The sequence below is a fragment of the Nematolebias whitei genome, chromosome 19, assembly GCF_014905685.2.
Source record: "Nematolebias whitei isolate Nwh7 chromosome 19, NemWhi1, whole genome shotgun sequence".
NCBI lineage: Eukaryota > Metazoa > Chordata > Actinopteri > Cyprinodontiformes > Rivulidae > Nematolebias > Nematolebias whitei.
In genome coordinates, this window is record NC_056516.1 from 27,110,426 (window position 1) to 27,129,093 (window position 18,668).

The 18,668-nt window shown below is 37.0% G+C and overlaps 1 protein-coding gene across 1 annotated transcript in view; it reads right to left on the reverse strand.

The window, feature by feature from the left end:
- LOC119425451 (CUB and sushi domain-containing protein 3) overlaps positions 1-18,668 on the reverse strand; it is a 504,865-nt gene that overhangs the window by 20,804 nt on the left and 465,393 nt on the right. The window contains exons 50-55 of the mRNA XM_037692978.1: positions 17,153-17,326; positions 10,946-11,119; positions 9,934-10,119; positions 9,561-9,734; positions 4,416-4,598; positions 4,110-4,286 (exon numbers count right to left, since the gene is read on the reverse strand). Coding sequence (XP_037548906.1) covers positions 4,110-4,286; positions 4,416-4,598; positions 9,561-9,734; positions 9,934-10,119; positions 10,946-11,119; positions 17,153-17,326 — 1,068 coding nt within the window. The remainder of the gene's footprint in view (positions 1-4,109; positions 4,287-4,415; positions 4,599-9,560; positions 9,735-9,933; positions 10,120-10,945; positions 11,120-17,152; positions 17,327-18,668) is intronic.

Sequence of the window (18,668 nt, forward strand, 5' to 3'; positions counted from 1 at the left end):
ATATAAAATTACTACTTACTACTTGCACTTCCTATTTCACAGTTTTTCCACTTGTTGTGGGTCTTCAGGGAACGGATTCCCATGACAAACGGCTAATGTATATGCTAAACAAGCGCCAAACGGTACGCTAAAAGATAGAATATACAGTATACGTTAAACACTAAGCAGCATATGCATTGATTGAATATTGTGTATTTAAAAGTAATGTAGATCTTCTGCTAGGTCTTTGTTTGCGAGCTATATTAATGAGCTAAATTATTATATTACATTTCTCTTTCCTTTGAGGGCTTTACTTCTCATAAATGAAACAACAGTGATAATAAAAACTGTTGAGGCTGTCCTGGGACTATTTTAAGGAGCATTAGGATTCCCCTGATGGTACTTTTAGGCCACTGTCCTTCATAGTCTAATAGGCAGTTTAACTGCTTTAAAACCCACCCCACATACTGTCATGGCTGTTAATAGTCGTGGTGTAATCTACTGTAAAAGCCAGCTCCTTCCTTTAAGTCAGACGCCTTATAAACTGCCTTTTACTTCCAAGAATCCCTGATTCAAGATTTTTGCTTCTCAGCAGTTTTATCTCTTTGTCCTTTTATTCTGCCCTGCTGGATATTTCATGGCTTATTTCTCCACATAGTGCATTACAGTCAGAAATGTCACTGGAATTAGGAAAACATTAAGATTTGACATTCAGACACAAAGTGGAAATGTGAGTTTCCGTAAGAACAAGTGTGAGAGTGCCATGTGCCAGTCCTGGGGCTTTGCGTTCAACTTTAAAGACATGTGAGGAAGTAAATCCTGCAGTGGCGCCATAAACATGCAGCACTGATTAACACTTGCTCAAGTGTAGCTTTGGTCATATATCACATAGGAAGAGACTTTTATATTTTATGGTTATTTACCCTTTGGAGTTTTCCCACCGGGTTCAAAAAGCAAATTAGCTAAAGTAAACAACGATCAAGGTTATTCATGCCACTCTATAAAGTGAGTCGCAGGAGCATAAATATTTGAGTTTCATTTCATTACTCTGGCCTTATAATGTTGCAGAATAATTTAAAACTGGGAATGAAGTAGTGTCACAAAAATGTGGGTACAGACAACTTATAGAGATATCCATATAAGGAGTTTGGTGGTTTATGAGTTGACGATGTAACAAAGTGAAATTATACGTTAGGTTACATAAACATTAGAGGCTGACTGATATGAGTTTTTAAATGGCTGATGTTGATTTTTACAAAATTACAAAAACTTATAGCCTAGTTTCGGGCAATATATGGTCTGGGGGCCAAAATTTGTCTTTGGAAAATCTCCACCCAACCCCCAGTACTGAAAAGCAAATTTTTTGAACAAGTTGATTAAAACCTCCATTCATCAATGAAACTTAAGGAAGTCTAAACTACACATCTTGGACAATTAAATTGAAAACTTATGGATTAAGATACACTAAAGCTTCTTTTTATTTTTTTTTTAAGTGAGCAATATTAAGCATGCATCAGGAGACTTTTTAAAAAGTGTTTCCAGAATTAGACTGAGCCTTGAAGACTCCAAAAATTTAATGTATACATTTTTTTTTTTTGGGTGCCGTTTTACGCCAACATTTATATTATCACAAGAGTCAGTTTACAGAAAGTATGTCTTATATTGCTAAAGAGTATTAAGGAGACTTTTTTTTTCCAAGCATGCTAGATATGTCCTAATTCATGCTCAATAATCCAGGTATAAAAAAACTAACAAAGTGAAGTCAGGTCCTGTGTATAGTTTCTTTTTTTGAAATGTTTTGTCTTTCATCCAAAAGACTTCGGAGTTAAAGTCAAAGCAGTCTGCTCAGATAAATAGTGTTAAATTATTATTTTTATATATGAATGTTTCTGTTAACTTATGGATGTTTCTGTTCAGTGCCCTGAGATGACTTCTGTTGTGACTTGGCGCTATATAAATAAACTGAATTGAATTGAATAGAAGCTGCACCTTCACGTAGTGGGTCAACCAGTTCAAAACCATATTTTGAACCAACCATGACTGCCTCTAACAAGTCGGCGAAGGAGAGGGTGGACTCCTGAAACCATCTGAGCACCATCAAACTGGTTGTCGCAATATGTGAAGGAGCTATTTTTACTTTGTAAGACTGAGACTGTTGTGGCTCCTTGGACTGATGAAGTCTTTTGGAGGAAAGACGAAACGTTACAACAAAAAGAAACCGCTGACTTAACTTTGTTGGATTTTTCTATCTGGATTTTTGGGCATGAACCATGTTTTGAACCACTTTGGCCATGACTGTCTCAAACAAGTCAGCGGGGGAGAGGGCGGACTCCAGACACCATCTGAGCACCATCTAATTGGTTGACCCACTATGTGAAGGTTCCTTAGACTGATGAAGTATTTTGGATGGAAGACGAAATGTGTCAGCAAAAAGAAACTGACTTAACTTTGTAGCATGCTAGCTATGCTACAAGGAAAAAGCCTGAAAATGTCTTCCAAATTATCTTACTTAAAAGAAAATGGATTTTCCAATTATCTATGTGGCCTTTCAATGCTTTAAATATCTTGATTTGGAATATTGGAGAAAAAAAAAAGTTGTCCAAATGATATAGCTAATACCGTAAACCACTTTTTGTGGGGTATGTGCTTGGCTCACAACATACATACATTACATTTAATGCATTACGAAAAAAGAAAGAAAGAAAACAAAGGTAATTGAAGGAAATTATCTGATAAGAATAAAACAGATCTCAGAATCTTTTAAGCACTCTCATAGACTTTTGCATTAAAGCTTTATCAGATACAGTGTTCTTCTTTCACCTTTTCTTTTGGCCTGATTACCACAGTTTTCTTTAAACCTGCATGTGCAACAGTCAATCAAATGTCGGACTTAATAATGCTTGAGCGCTGCTTCTCTCCAAGCTGTTAGGTCTGCCTTCAAACTGGAATGAACAAAGTATTATGCTCATAAACAAACTAAAGTGTCACCAAAAAGTAAAGTAAGGAGCTAAGTTTAAACAAGGTAGGGGCTTTATCAAAGGTGTTGCCATTCTACACTGAGCTGGACTGACTTTTGGGGGATAATCCCTTCTGTCAGCCCTTTAAGCTGCTCGATAGTTCTGAGGGCGCCTTTGCCATGTTGGTGCAAAGGCTCTGAAGAATCCTTCAATAACTGCAAGCATGGTAGATGTAACTAAAAGCAGCACCTGGTTTCACAAACTTTAGTTTAAAATCTGTTTTTATTAACTTATCAGTCATATTACAAACAGCATTTGCAAACTCCTTTGTTCCAAACTTTTGGCACTGGCTCTTTTAGAAACAAGATCACAAAAACCTTGCCATCCCTGCTATTATCAAGGGACACTCAGCAAATATTACTATTTAGACTGCAGGCAGGGCATACTATTCTAAATGTTTTGCATTCTCATTTTGCACACTAATAATATATTTAGTGAATTGGAGGATTCCAACTGGTTCACACTTGATTTATACAATAGTTAGAGCCGAACAGCAGCACGAACCTGTGTGAGCAGATGAGCACGCATGAATACAGCAACAAAAAATATATCAGCATCATGACGTGATTTTTCACAGTGATTATCCTGGTTAGAGATTCATGAGTCTAACAGCATCAGGGTAGAAGCTGTTCCTCAGTCTGGTGGTTCTACACTTAATGCTCCTTAACCTCCTTCCTGAGGGGAGCAGGGCAAAAAGTGTGTGTGCTGGGTGAGTGGGATCCTTCATGATGCAGGTAGCCCATTTCCTGCATCTAGAGATGTAGATGTCTGTTATGGTGGGGAGGCTGACTCTAACAGACTTCTAGTGGCCAATATATTAAAATACATGGAGAGGGCTTGACGCACCATGATGGGAAAAGACAAAAGTATGCGGGTTTATCAAAACTGATTTTGTTATTGCAAATTTAAGAATAATACTGGACCCACATGCTTCACTTATACCGTTTTGCCCTTGTGCTTTTGCACTTAAGGTCAGTTTAAAACTGTAATGTATTAAAAATTAAATTCCTGTTCAATTCCAATTCTAAAAAACTTAATCTCTGCACATGATATGTTGCTGAATTAGCTATAACTGGGTTTTTAAATGCAGCCAAGTCCCAGCAGGTAACTTACTGGAACAGTTGGGTTGAACTCCTGACCACGTCCCGTTGGCCTGACACTGACGGGTGGTGGTACCAGTGAGCAGGTATCCGTCCATGCAGGAGTAGATGACAGAATGAAAGAACGTTGTTCCATCGAGACGAAACACTCTGCCATTACTTGGAGTCCCAGGATTACCACACTGGACAGCTGCAGATAAAAAATAGCAGGGATAGAATGAAAAAAAAGTGACTTCCATCAAAATGACTCTTACATGAGACAAGGGTGAACGAATGCTGGGTGGGCATAGACTGAGATCAGTTAGCAGCATCGTCATACGTTTGCAGAAGGGCTGCGTGCCAGACCAGGTCCCATTGGGAAAGCACATCCTTTCTGAAGATCCAATGAGTTCAAAGCCTTCTGTGCAGGCAAAGAAGACCTTGGAACGGATCCTGAAGTCTGTTTGTTCTCTGGAACTGTGGGAGGGGATGCCGGGATCACCACAAGTACCGGCAATGTCACCTACAGAAAGAGGAACAAAATGAAAAAAACAAAACTAATACATTTGTTGCTGGTTTGGACAATCAATACATACTGTTCTTTACAAAGCATATGATATGAAATATCTACAATATGCTTCATTAAGTGTGTTATGTCTAAAATAGAACATCCTTTCACCACGTATCTACTGTAAGTAAGTTGTTGAGACAGTATTGTGAACACATGGTGGACATTTTTATTGTAATTTACATTCTTATGGTACACATGTGAAATGGCTGCTTACAAACCGTAGTGGACTTCACACATTATGTTTATGACAAGGGCCATATGTTTAAATGTGTGTACGTCCACGCATGCTGACGTGTAGCAGCTTGTGTGAATGTGTGTGTGTGATCCTCACTCTGCCCTTGTAGAACATAAGCGCTTGGTCAGCAAAATCCTGTCTGACAAACTAAGCACGCTCCTGGGAACAAACACACTTCCATACACAAAAACACATTTTCACACAAATGTGCGTGTCCAGACTAATGTATTGCTGCTCAAACACTTCTGATCTGGGCTGCCCATTTTGTTAATGGTATGGAATTTGCTTTAGGTTATGTGTGCGTATGATTGATTCCACATTTTGATACATTTCTTTAGGTTTTGACACTTTTTTTTTTTACTTTGAACACATTTTATGTTTATTGCTGATCATAAATTGCACATTGCATGTAAAAAAGTGACTAATTTAATTAATATTTAAAAGAAAAAAACATGCTTCACTGGATTTGCTTGAACTATAGTGTGTTTTTTCTCTGGGCTGGCTGCTAAATAGAGCTTATAAATGGCACAGACACAACATATAATGACATAACAGCTTTTGTAATACCTCATAAATTTAACTTGTTCCTCAGCTGTTATAAAACAAACACAAAAACGTGACTACACTGAATCATTTTCATTATGCTCAGAAAAAAAAACATTGCATGTAACAAGAACAATCATTTTTCTAACTGTATAAAAAACATTTATCATATTATTATATAGTTACATATTGGCAGGGGACAAAGGTCTTGATAAAACACAATTATCAGTAAATTTATTGAACACGATCCTGTTTTTCTTAGATTACTGAATCAACAGTCACAAGCAATATTTACAGTGGCTGGTTTAGTATGGAAAGGTTCGAGCACAATCACAGTATTATGACCATTGTTCTTCTTTGTTTTTTATTTTTAAAGAAAAAAAACTTGTTTCAAGTTGCAGTCATTTTTCTTGTAGTCACCATAAATAAAAATAGAAGTTCGACATTTTGGTAAATGCATTTATTTGATTTCCATTGTCCTTTAAAGGTCAAGCTACATCCAGTAGTGGATTAGTTTAATTTACTGCAAAAACTATAGAAATAGGAGTGCAGACAACCTGGCTTTGTCCAACAGTAATGAAATCCTCCTTTTAGCACTTTTAAAGTTCAGTAATTACCACGTTATAATTTATTTAGCTTTACATAACCAGACTTGGATTGCCTTGCTCTATTTGCTCTATCATAATTATTCAAGTACTATAGAAAAAAAAAAAGAACCTCACTCTCTTGTTTTCATTGCCTCAAGTAAATCACAATTGTTGTGGGTGGTACAAACCTGGAATGCAGCAGTAATGCAGCTAAAATGTCACTGACTACCTTGGAGATTTTTATAAGTTTGGCTGCACTTCCAGCTTTATTTATGCCACACAAATCTCTTGGTACAGGCTTTTAAGGGACAAATGCCATTTATATAAATTACTGGTAGCTCACATATATCATAGGTAAAATAAAACATTTAACAGGCTTTCTTAGATAGACAACATCATACTAAATCACAAATAGGATTAAAATGGACTTGTGTACTTGTGGTTACATTTGAATATATATTGGATTTTATTTTAATTTAACTGTATTGTCAAGAACTGGGTTAAATGAGCTGCATTATAAATAGTTATATTAGTTACATCTGAACTGTATGGTGGGATTGCACCAAGGATCAGCTCTGAGCCCCTTCTTGTTTGCTCTGGTGATGGACCGACTAACAGATGAGGTCAGGCAGGAATCCTCGTGGACTATGATGTTTGCGGCTGACAATGGGATCTGTGGTGAGAACAGGGAACAGGTGGAAGAGAACTTAGAGAGGTTGAGATATGCACTTGAAAGAAGAGGAATGAAAGTCAGCCCTAGTAAGACAGCGTACATGCGTGTGAATGAGAGGGAGGCTGGTGGAACAGTGAGGCTACAAGGAGCAGAGGTCACAAAGGTGCAGGACTTCAAGTACTTAGGGTCCACTGTCCAGGAAAATGGGGCATGCAGTAAAGAGGAGAAGAAGAGAGCCCAGGCAGGATGGAGAAAAGTTCCAGCAGTATTTTGTGACAAAAAGGGTGTCAGCAAAGGTCAAAAGAAAAGTTTACAAGACAGTTGTGAGACCAATATGTCGTATGGTCTGGAGACAATGGCTTTGACAAAAAGACAGGAGAAAGAACTGGAAGTGGCAGAAATGAAGATGTTGAGGTTCTCCTTAGGGGTGACAAGGATGGATATGATTAGGAATGAGATCATCAGAGGTACAGCACAGGTTGAACAACTGGGAGATAACGTTAGAGAGACCAGAATGAGAAGGTTTGGGCATGTCCAGAGGAGGGACAGTGGGTATTTTGGTAGAAATATGTTAGAAATGCAGCTGCCAGGAAAGAGACACAGAGGAGATATATGGATGCAGTTAGAGAGGACATGGAGGTAGTTTGAGTGAGGACAGAGGATGCAGAGAACAGTGAGATGGAGGAGGATGACTCGTGACGACCCATGTAGAGGGAAAAGCCGAAAGAAGAAGACAAGTTACTTTTGAACTGTATAGCACTTTGGCTATTTTCGATGCTATGGAAATCAAAGCCCTAGCACTCCTAGATGGAATGCATATTGCTCTTTAAATTTCATATCAGGATATTAGACTAACACGATATGATCTTGTGAAATAATGGAGTAGTAGCAGTTTTTTTTGTCAAACCTTGAATATAATATTATGCTCAATGTCATTTGATATCAGATGTCAGTTTCAGAGTATACTGTATTTTGTGATTTAATCTCAGCTATTCTCACAATAATTTTTACTGAATATCGTTAAAACTGACTAAGTTATATGTCATTTTGTTTTGGCTAATTTTAAATAGCTGTCGTGACCATCTTGAATTGATTGACCCACAATGTTAAATCGGTTGTAGATGCACATCCATAAATTACTTTCTGAAAGTTACCTTAAAATCTATTCTTGAAATATTTTGCTAAAAAACAAACAAAAAAAACCCCACTAATGACTTCAATACTTTAAAGTATTAACGTTTTAAATAAATATTTTGAGCGAATCTGTCTGTGCTCAAAATACTTGTTGGGGACCAGTATCAGCTTCTACATGTTACCTTTTAATTTATTTTAAGGTCAGTTGGCAGTGGCAGCCATTATAAAATCAAAACTACTCCAAAAGCTAATCAGCTGTAGATGTATATCCAATATGTACAGTATGTTTTGCAATTTTCAATAAAATGTGTCAAGTGGTTTTAGAGATATTTTGCCAACAGACAGACAGACACAGGGAAAAACACCAGCCTTTTGTCTTTTGGCAGTGTGCAAACAAGCTTACAGACATTTCATTTGACTAAACTGGAAAACAACAAGATTAAGTCTCAATCTGAGATACTTTTTCCCAGTTTTGGACAGGATGGACATGAACTAGATGAAGTCCAAGTCAAGGGCAGTGGTCATACAAAGTAAGAAGTGATGACATGCCTTTACTTTGTGCTGCAGAACTGTCATGTAGAATATTTGTCTGACCACATTTTGATGTCATATCAATTTGCCCTTTTCACCCATCCAGTTCTCTGACCCTGGTGTAGACCTGTGTCCTGTGTTTTCCAGTGTTTTCAACATTTCAGCATCCAAGGTGGAAAAAAGGTCAAGGTGTTTTAAACATTCAAATAGACTACCAGGTAAAACACAAGCGTGCGATTCTTTAGCAAATATTCCCGGTACACAGTAATAGGTTTCTTTGTGAAAGACTAAACAACACTGCATTAGAAATAAGTTTGCTCATCAACTCCCACATTGCTGAATCACAAAGCTAGAACATCTATCCTGGGTTGAACTCTTATCTTTGCAGACCTCTGGTAGAGACCTGCCAGGTAGAAACCATGAATCATTTCTTCCAAAACTATTACCCTTCCTCACCCCCATGCAGCCCCTGGGAAATTGCTGTAAATAACAATGTATGCTTAGTCAAGTCGTCTGGATTGCGTTCTCACCATGCTTGTTATATAAGCAGCAGCTGGGAGCCTTTCAGTCTGAAGAGTCATAATCATGCCTCCAGCTAGGCAACAAGCGTACCATATAACTTAAAACGTTTGTTTACATGATGGAAGGTAAGAACGAATCCTGTCCGCCGAGACAGTCTAGACTAATAAGTGTTGAGCTATGCATATACAGAAGTTCAGTGGGAAGAAAATATGCCTGTGTGAAGCAAATTACAGGACAATGACAGAGCCTGGTTTTATCTAGGTTTGTCTATCAGCTCAGAGTATCCCTAAGCAGCAAGAAATAACAGCCTTACATATTTTTAAAAAGTGCCAAACAAAAGTTCACAAGCTGCTGATATTTGATTACAAGAAGAATACGTGCGATTTAGAACCGAGTCTGGGCGTAAGGCGAGGTTATGCTCTAGAGCCCTTTCTGCAGACAGATACAGATATATTCTCTTTTCATGCACCAATCTTCCCTCTGCATGTTCATTCGTGCCCCCATTATCCTTCTGACTGAGTGCAAAGGCTTTAAAAAAAGTGCAGGGAGTAAAGGCATGAGCTGCTCTCTACCTTGGCGAGTCTACGTGTTTTAGATGTCTCGCCTCACATCTGCAATGCCTATCTATCAGTGCTCCCGATAGGGAGGACATCGAGTCCTGTATATTCAACAGGAGTTAAAATACTTACCAGAGCAGAAGGGCATAGGGGTGCTCCACATGCCATTAAGTTGACACGTCCGGGACGATTCTCCTTTCAGCTGTCTCCCACCCAGACAGGAGTATCGAACTGTCGAACCAAATGTAAACTTATCTCCACTCAGCAGACCGTTAGGGGGGGTGCCTGGATGGCCACAATCTACAACTAGAGATGTGAGGGTGAAATAGGAGAAAATAGAGAGAGGTGATTGAAAGATAAGTAATTTTGACTCAGATCTGTCAGACTTTTAAGATCTAAAGACAAAAATTTAAATAAAATACGCATAAGATTGGAGAAAACTGAGACAACACACTTTTGGCACTGCTGAAACATTAAGCATGGTATAAATAATGTATCTACAAACCTATACATTCAGGAAGTGGTTTGTCCCACTGTCCTGTAGGTTGGCAGGACAGTACAGGTGATCCAAACAGGTAATATCCTGGGTTACAGTCGTAGAACACCACTGTGCCAAATGTAAAGTTGCCATGCTCTATTTTACTCTGCCGAATGGAGTTGGCTGGGATTCCAGGATCGGAGCAATTGACAACTACACATAGTGAGACACAAAGACACACACAAGAAGTAGAAAGACACACAGGAAGAATGCATGTGTTATTTGGCATAAACCAGAGAGAGTCATTTCTCTTCCCTCTCTCCTCTTTTCCAGCATCTCACACTTGTAATGCATTTCCGAGCAATAATGAAGGGAGTAATAAGAAGTATGTGGTGAGGAAGAATGAGCTGAATGGAGCTGGTATTCAAAAGGGTAAATGTAGGCCATTAAGTGATGATGTAGTTAAGCAGATTGGTCCATATTAAATCAAGGATCCCAGCAGTGTTACGGCCTTTTATCATCACGCTGCATTTTCTGATGTAGACTGCACTCGTTTTATTGGCATTTTGGTCCGTGAAGAACAGCAACTTTTGTACAAGCTACAACAAACACTGTTTCACGAGAATGCCTTTTTAACAAGCCTAGGGATTTATGTGCTGTTGAAAACACACGGTAAATCAAGATGTGGAGTAAGAAGTGCACATTAAACTTCAACAAATAAAAATGGCACAAACTGATTTGATACATCAGAATACAATTTGATACTATATACTTTATTCTCCCCTTGGAAAAATGGATTTTGGATTCAGTGCTGCCTCAGAAGTTGCCTTCAAATCAAAGGTTAAACTGCGCATCATGTAATATTGAAAAATGTGTGTTTGAAAAGAACATGTGGTGAAATGTAAATTGGGAAGGGGTGGAGGTGGGTGGTTAAGGTCTGTTGCAACAAAAGATGGTAATGATAAATAAAGAGAGATGTTAGGTGAAAAAGCAGGGATAAATAAAGTTAGGGGTCAATACACTTAACTTTTCTCCCCACCTTTACACGTTGGGGGCGGTTGGCTCCACTGGCGGTTGGCCTGGCACTGAGCACGTGCGGGCCCCTCCATTTCGTAACCTCGATTGCAAACAAAGCTGACAACATCGTTGAGGTTGAAGCCATTTCCCACCGTACGGCCATAAATGGGACTTCCTGGATGACCACAGCTGATCGCTAAAGGAAAAACAGATTCAAGATAAATTCACTTTCAAACAAAATTCTAATAACATTTGTTACAAAAATCAAATCAAGATTAGCATTTACCACATTTACTTCCATACCATACCATTCACAAATACCACATTTACCAAGTTTAACATTTACCACATTCGACTATGTCTCTGAACCCCTGTGCATATTTGCACTTCCAGTAGGGTATTTTTTTTAAAGAAAATATTTAAGTTAAATATGTTTGGCTGTCTTAAAAGTAACCAATTCATTTAAAACAAGCAAATATTAAAATAGTGTCAAGCCCATTTATTAGAAACAAAGTTTTAACTGTAAATTTGCTCCAATTTGATACCAAAAGTAAGGTGATTAAGGCCGTTTAATTTATTTTGGGAAAATAGATCTTCCCTGAGCAAACAACTTTAAAATTCATTCTTACATTATAAATTAGTAATGTGCTAAACAAAACAGTCTAGCTCAAATTTCATTCTGGACAAAACCTTTTGGTGGAAATGCATTTTAGTTTTTCTAATGATTTTTCTCAATTTTATAGTGGTTTCCCTTTATACGAATGTAGAGAAGCCACGCTGAACCCACCAAACTGGACCAGAATTGGATCAGAACCAGACCTCAAGACCCATCGGTGCATCTTGAGAGCTGGTAGCCAGCCCACTAGGACTCCTAAGCAGAGACACGAGCTGAAGGTCTGGAGCTGTTTTCGTAGCCCATCTGAACTGTTTTCATCCAGACTTGGATTCAATCCACCACTTATGGTCTGACACCAGCCAATAGAAGGTCTGCCTCCCCACCCCGCCACACAAATGCGTTTTGGTGCTCAAGAGCTGCAATGAAACGGACCACAACCGGACCTCCAGACTCAGCGGTGAACCCAAGAGCTCTGTGGACACCCTTGTAAGTAAAATGTATTAGCTACATATAAGTATGTTGTTAAAATTAGTAGGTTTAAGAGTTGACTACATTGATTGTGGGCTTTGTCGCCACAGGTTAGGTCTGCAGACACAAACTGGGTCGGACCAGAACCGAGATATTTTCTTTACTAGCTCGTGTTGCTGTTCTGCAGAGCTAGTACCAGTAAGTAAAATTTAGTAGCTACATATAAGTATGTTGTTAAAATTAGTAGGTTTAAGAGTTTAGAACATTAATTGCGGGCTTTGTTGCCGTCGGTTACATCTGCAGAAACAAATCGAGTCAGACGGAACAGAATCAGACCGGAACGAGAGCGGTTGCTGTGTTCTGCAGAGCTGGTGGGTAAAATGTAGCAGATACATAAACAGTATGTATGCTGTTAAAATGATGCAAGCTTAAAAGTTCAGAACATTGCAAGGGTGTGGGAAGGGTATCTAAAAGCCTTTATATATATATATATATATATATATATATATATATTAATATAAAATAAATATAACTTTACTTTGCAGAATTTCACTTATTGCGGGGTGTGTCCAGAAATGAATCCCTGCCATAAACGAGGGGCTACTGTACTATAAACTCTACTATGTCCTTGGGAACATTTGTTTTATATTCAGTAGTCCTAATTACTGCCTTCAGTTTATAGAATAAATCTATGTTTTTATAAATAATAAAAATTATTTATTTTAAGGCAGTTTTATTAAGATATCACAACTCACTTTATTCTGATCAAGGTATTAGGTAGAGTTAGACCATTATTACTATTATTATTACTATTATTATTGTTTTTATTATTACTATTATTATTATTATTATGCCACAAAGTCTAGAATCTAATCCACAGTAAAATATCATCAATCATGTCTGCTTTTTGGCTGAAAAACCACAACAAGCACAAATTTTTGCCAAATATTTCCATTCTGCCTTTTCTACAGTCACTCATAAATATTCATAAGACCTGACAGATGATTTAGAGGACAAAGCTGGGATTTCAATTTATGGTCATTATTTTGGAAATTGCCACATTTGTTGTTAGCACTTAGTGCCCTCTGTTTGTCATTGTGTGTCATCATTATTCATCCTGTTAACTTCGTTCACAGGAACTTTAAAGTGTATGTGTGATGTTTGTGCAAATGGGCATCCCACAGCTACTGCCAGACCCCCCCCCCCCCATCCACCACTCATACTGTTAAACTAGGAATTTATTGGGGAGGAGAAGGGTCTAAAAACAGTCTAGAAAGAATCACAGGGTGGAAAAACATGGAAGAGGAGAGGAGGAGTGGGCGCAAGAGTAAAAAGGTGGGAAGAGCAGCTGATAAATTGAAGTTGGTACGACGAGGAAGCAAAGGAAGTTGATCTGCAAGAATCAGAAGTTTGTTTACATGCCGGGGATACACAGCCATCTGACACTGCCAGCATACCCTGTGGCTACAGTCACACATTTCATCGTCTCATCATCATTCTGCGTTTGTGTCTGAAAACAAGAGCTTCTCATCTCCATAATTACAGTATAATTTGGCTGCAAAATGATTTCCCTCAATAACTCCTGCATGAATAACCTCAATAAAAACTGCACAGAATAAGGACACACCCCAAATGTGCCAACCGATGCATACACCATCCTGGCCACAGAGGCACAGATGCATAGCCTCCAAAAACACAAATACATTCTCTCAAAAGCCTGCTATGAAATCCTTATATTTGAACATGCGTTTTGTTTTCAGGTCTTTAAAAAGAAGTCCCATCTACTCTAGTGTAGATTTAACCACACCTTCTCGGTCTTCCTAACATTGTCTTAATTTAGTCAACAACTGGGCTGTCACTTTGGGCGAGATAGGCCAGTAATTGGCCTCATCACCACCTCAACTGTGCCCTGCGTGTGGCTAAAAAACATTCATGACACTCACAGTAGCTGGCCAATTTTAGAACATTTTCACAGTAGCTTGGACATGTCAGAGCCTTCTGTTGTGTCCTCAAGCTCTGATTATAATCTCACTCAGGCCAGTATGACAGATTTGTCCCTTTGGCCTTTTGAGAAGCCTAGTGTGGATCTGCAGACCCTGAACACCATCGGCTGAAACTTCGATGAAAGGAGGAATTTCTTATATTAATATTAATATACTTAATATTTCATGCTGATGTATTCATTCGTACTCATCTGCTCACACAGACTCATGTTTGTGTTGCTATTGCTTGGCGTATTGTTTTTGTATTATTGGTTCTTAGTGTATTCTTAGTTTAGTGTATTTCTTAGTTCATACCTTAGATCTTATTACTGTTTTTCTTTTACAACTTATAATTTTGTTAGATATAACTAGGACCCTGTATACGCAATTTTGTTCCACCTCATGTACAACATGAGATGGGAATGACAATAAAGAAACCTTGACCTTAAATGTAAACTACACATCAAATGTAGCCAAGATAGTGTTGGTATGGATTTTCCATTCAAAAAATATTCCTGTGAAGATTTTGGTGCATATTTTAAATATAATAATTTAGCACCACTGCTGTCATTGAATATGTATTAAATCTCCTAGTTTTTAGCAGATATTAAAGATAATTATGCATACATATCATTTAAGTATTTTGAAAAGTAAGAGTGATTTTAATTTTATTTTCCACAGCCATCTGGATAAAATTATAGTTGTCAGTAGCATTAAGGGTCTCCTGCAAAATCTTAAATACAATAGGTCAATGGTACCTAGCCCTGGTCCTTGAGGAATGCCATCCTGCATGTTTTAGTTGTTTCCCTGCTCCAACACACCTGATTCAGTGATTTAATTACTTCATCAAGTTCTGCAAAAGCCTGTTAATCACCCATTTATTAAAAGCAGGTCTGTCAGAGCAGAGAAACAACTAAAACATGCAGGATGGCGTTCCTCAAGGACGAAGGTTGGGAACCCTTGCAATAGGATGGCAGTGGCATAGGCCAAGTTTCAGAATCAAACATTCCCCACACAATGTTCTTGTAATTTGAGACACTTTTACATTTTCTCTTTAGACTTTCTGCTGGTGTAAACTTTCAGTTAGCTGTTAAATTAAACCAAAGAAAAGAAAAATCCGACTCATTCTTCTTAGAAAAAGATAAAGTTGGTTGTCTAGTAGTCATAAATGATTATGGCTGCGTTGGTAACAGAATATGCACTAATTAAGAATTCACTACTCTATTAGCACCACCCACTCTGTTAAAGGTAAAGTTGTTTAAATATTACAGCTTTCACAAGAAGCTACGAGAATTAGCTTTTCTATCAGTAAAACCAAGTTTTCCACAGACATCACATTAACTTGTCAAGTTCTTGATGTTTATAAAAAGGAGACAAACATACATACATCAAATCTACTATTACTAACTTATATTTGTACAAATAGCACAGTTAATCTTTTTTCGTTGTTGCCATAAGTGAATCTATTGAAGTATTATTTTGTTGACTTGCTGCTAAGATGGATAAAAAGGCTAATCAAGTAGCCAACATTAATTTGTCAGTTTCTTGGTGTTTACAAAACCAGCAAATTAACTTTCATTGTCCACATTTAATTTAATGATTTAAATACATTTTGTGAAATAATAAAATTACTGCAAATTTGCGATGATGTAGATTACAGTGTTGATTCACTCGCTAACGTTAGCTTGTCAAAAACTTTGAACTCTACTTTCAAAGGTGAAGAATAGAGAAGAGGAACCAATATTCCGTTATTTATACATTAGAGCAATAATTTAATTTAATTCAAAAATGTAATTTATTTTATAGATTTTTTAATTAAGAAAATGTGGTGACTTCTAAAAGATTGTCAGGTTTACAATGGTGGTAAACCAACAAAATGTTTATATTTTGGACAATTTTCTTTAGTATCATAATTTAATTAGATATGTATGCAAGCACAAATCAGCGCACACACACTCTTTCATTCTGTATTTCACTATAAAATTATTTAAAGTATTTGAAACGTTTCAATAACAAATTATAAAATTGTAGTACTTTTATTTTTTACTGTGCTATGCTTAGTATTAGTTTTAGTTGTCATTCTGTCAGAAAGTCAAACTGTTGTACAGCAGCAACAACACTGCTTTGAAACTTGTAAGTATAAGATTTTAAATTTAAGTTCACAGTTTGGAGTTTGTAAGATTTGTTTAAGCAAATAAAGGATTCCACTTTAATGTACAAAAAAAACATCAAACAAACAACAACCACAAAAATTTATATGGATACTTACAGTGAAGTTTCTCTAAATTTAGCCTTCTCTAAACTACAGCCAAGATGTTTTTTTTTTTTTTAATATGGTGTGCTGGATCACATCATATCCAAGGCCAAACTGTGATTTAGTTGTCTATATTTGACTAATTTTGCCTCATCCAGCTTTTTAAAAAAAGCTTCATTGTGTTGTCATTCCATTTTCAAGGCAGTTAAACTTCAATTTGAACTGCTCTCGTTTGTTATTGACGGAAACTCTAAGCTTCAAAGCAAAAAGAAAGATTGGATTTCATCACAACATTGCTACATTACAGAGTTTTAATGATGGACTTGAAGACTCGGAAAACTTATCCCACAGTCACTATTTTCCTTTGTCATTCAGTCAATTTTGCTGAAACAGCGGACAGACACGGTGTATCACACTTAACATGACATGTTTATCATTGGTATGCTTCCAATAGTATTTCTAAGTTGCTTCATATTGACTAACACCAGAAGGAAACAAAATTATCAAAATTTAAACAAATAATGGAGCTCTTGATCAAACTGTGCTTGCAAACTGCCTTTGTATCGAAAACATACAACAGATTGGGTCACAATCTTCTTCAGATAACGAGAGATGGTTATTTTTCTTCAGAAATGTATAGTAAAACATCTGCTGCAGTCAGAGATCTACAAATTTACACAGATATATTGGGTTTATTTCAGTATACATTATTTTGTATATTTTATTTCCTGTGTAATAAGTATTAAGCTAGCATGTAAATGCTTGTATTGTTTGAAACATCGGCCACAAGCTAACCCACAGGTTGTCATGTATACAGGAGGCAGTGCAGTAGGTTTTCTCACATGGGTAAGAAGTAAATGAAAGTTCAAGGCAGTAAAGAATAAATGTGAGTTTGTGAGATGCTCTTACGTATGCAGACGGGCAGCTGTCCGGACCACTGGTTGTCTTGAAGACAGATCCGAACAGATGAGCCTATGAGGCGATAGCCAGGCAGACACTGATACACAACTGTGTCTCGATACCCAAAGTTCTCCCCAATCACTTGACCATTCACAATGCCTTCTGGGATTCCACAATGACCAGCTGAAAAGGAAACACAAAAAGTTCAGAATACTAATTCTGTCTATAGCCATTTTGCTCTGAAGCAGCAGGGACTCCCTTACCTCAGGATGCATCAGGAATGATCTGACCTACACTACTTATGTAGATTGTAAAAAGAGTGGGTTCTAAAACTGAGCCTTGTAGTACACCATTATTGACTGTTAAATAGGATGTGTCAGGAATGACCTGACCTACATTCTTATAGAGACTGTAAAGAGAGGGTGTCCTAAGACTGAGCCTTGTGGTGCACCATGATCGAAAGTTAAATAAGTAGAAGAAGAGCATACTTTACCATGCCATGCCTTACTTTCAAACAGTTAAACATTTTGCATTCTACTGTGGCTTTTAATTTTCATGGTTTTACTTCATTTTTTTAATTCAACCTTTATTTGTACAGATCATTCACACTGAGCCTCAAAGACTCATTTACAAGTGAGATCTTTGTTTTGAAAATACAAGACAGAAAAAAGCTTGCTGTTCCACAATTATGCAATAATTTTTGTTTCAAAAACAGCTGTGACTACTTTGGCAGTCATGAAAATGTAATGAATTCAGTACCTTTGCTTTTTTATTCAATCTCATGAATAGAAAACGGAATTCATTTTTTTAATTTGCTAAATGTAACTGCTTTGACTTGAAAGAAGAATTTAAGTAAAAAAATTATGAATTGTACTCCATGTGCAATACAGTAAGGTCTGGGTACCAGCATAAAATAAGACAGCCTACATAAAGCATTATTAAACAATTACATTATGGGTAAAATTTAAGTTGTAAACACTTTATAAACCATTAATAGGTAGTTGCAGTGTTTTACAAAAAAAAGATGTAATGACTTGATCATGAGCTCGATTTTCAATGCCTGGAAAACCTTAATAATAATAAATAAATGAATAACTATGGATAAATAATTTCATTACAATGGAAATAAACTAAGTTGAACAAAATACAAAATATCACATTTTCCTAGATAATTTCCCAGTTGGCACTTGATTTAGTCACATAAATGCATAAGAGTGGGTCATAAGCACATTTCTTTTAGCGTTAACACCAACTACTTTAAAGATAGTCTTATTGTAAGTGCTACTAAAGTGTTAAATCTTGAATTTTTAAAACATACATGTCCACCATGAAACTAAATTTAATATGTACATATATAAAGGACTTTGAGCAAACATGTAAAATGAAATATCAGCATTTCTTTTGAGTAAACATTTAATTTTGTCAGCAAACAAAAGTTTCTGTTACAAACTAAATCATGACTCAGTTATGCTTTAACTTTCTGACAACATCTTCAATTTCCAAATGAAGACATATCGTATTTGTA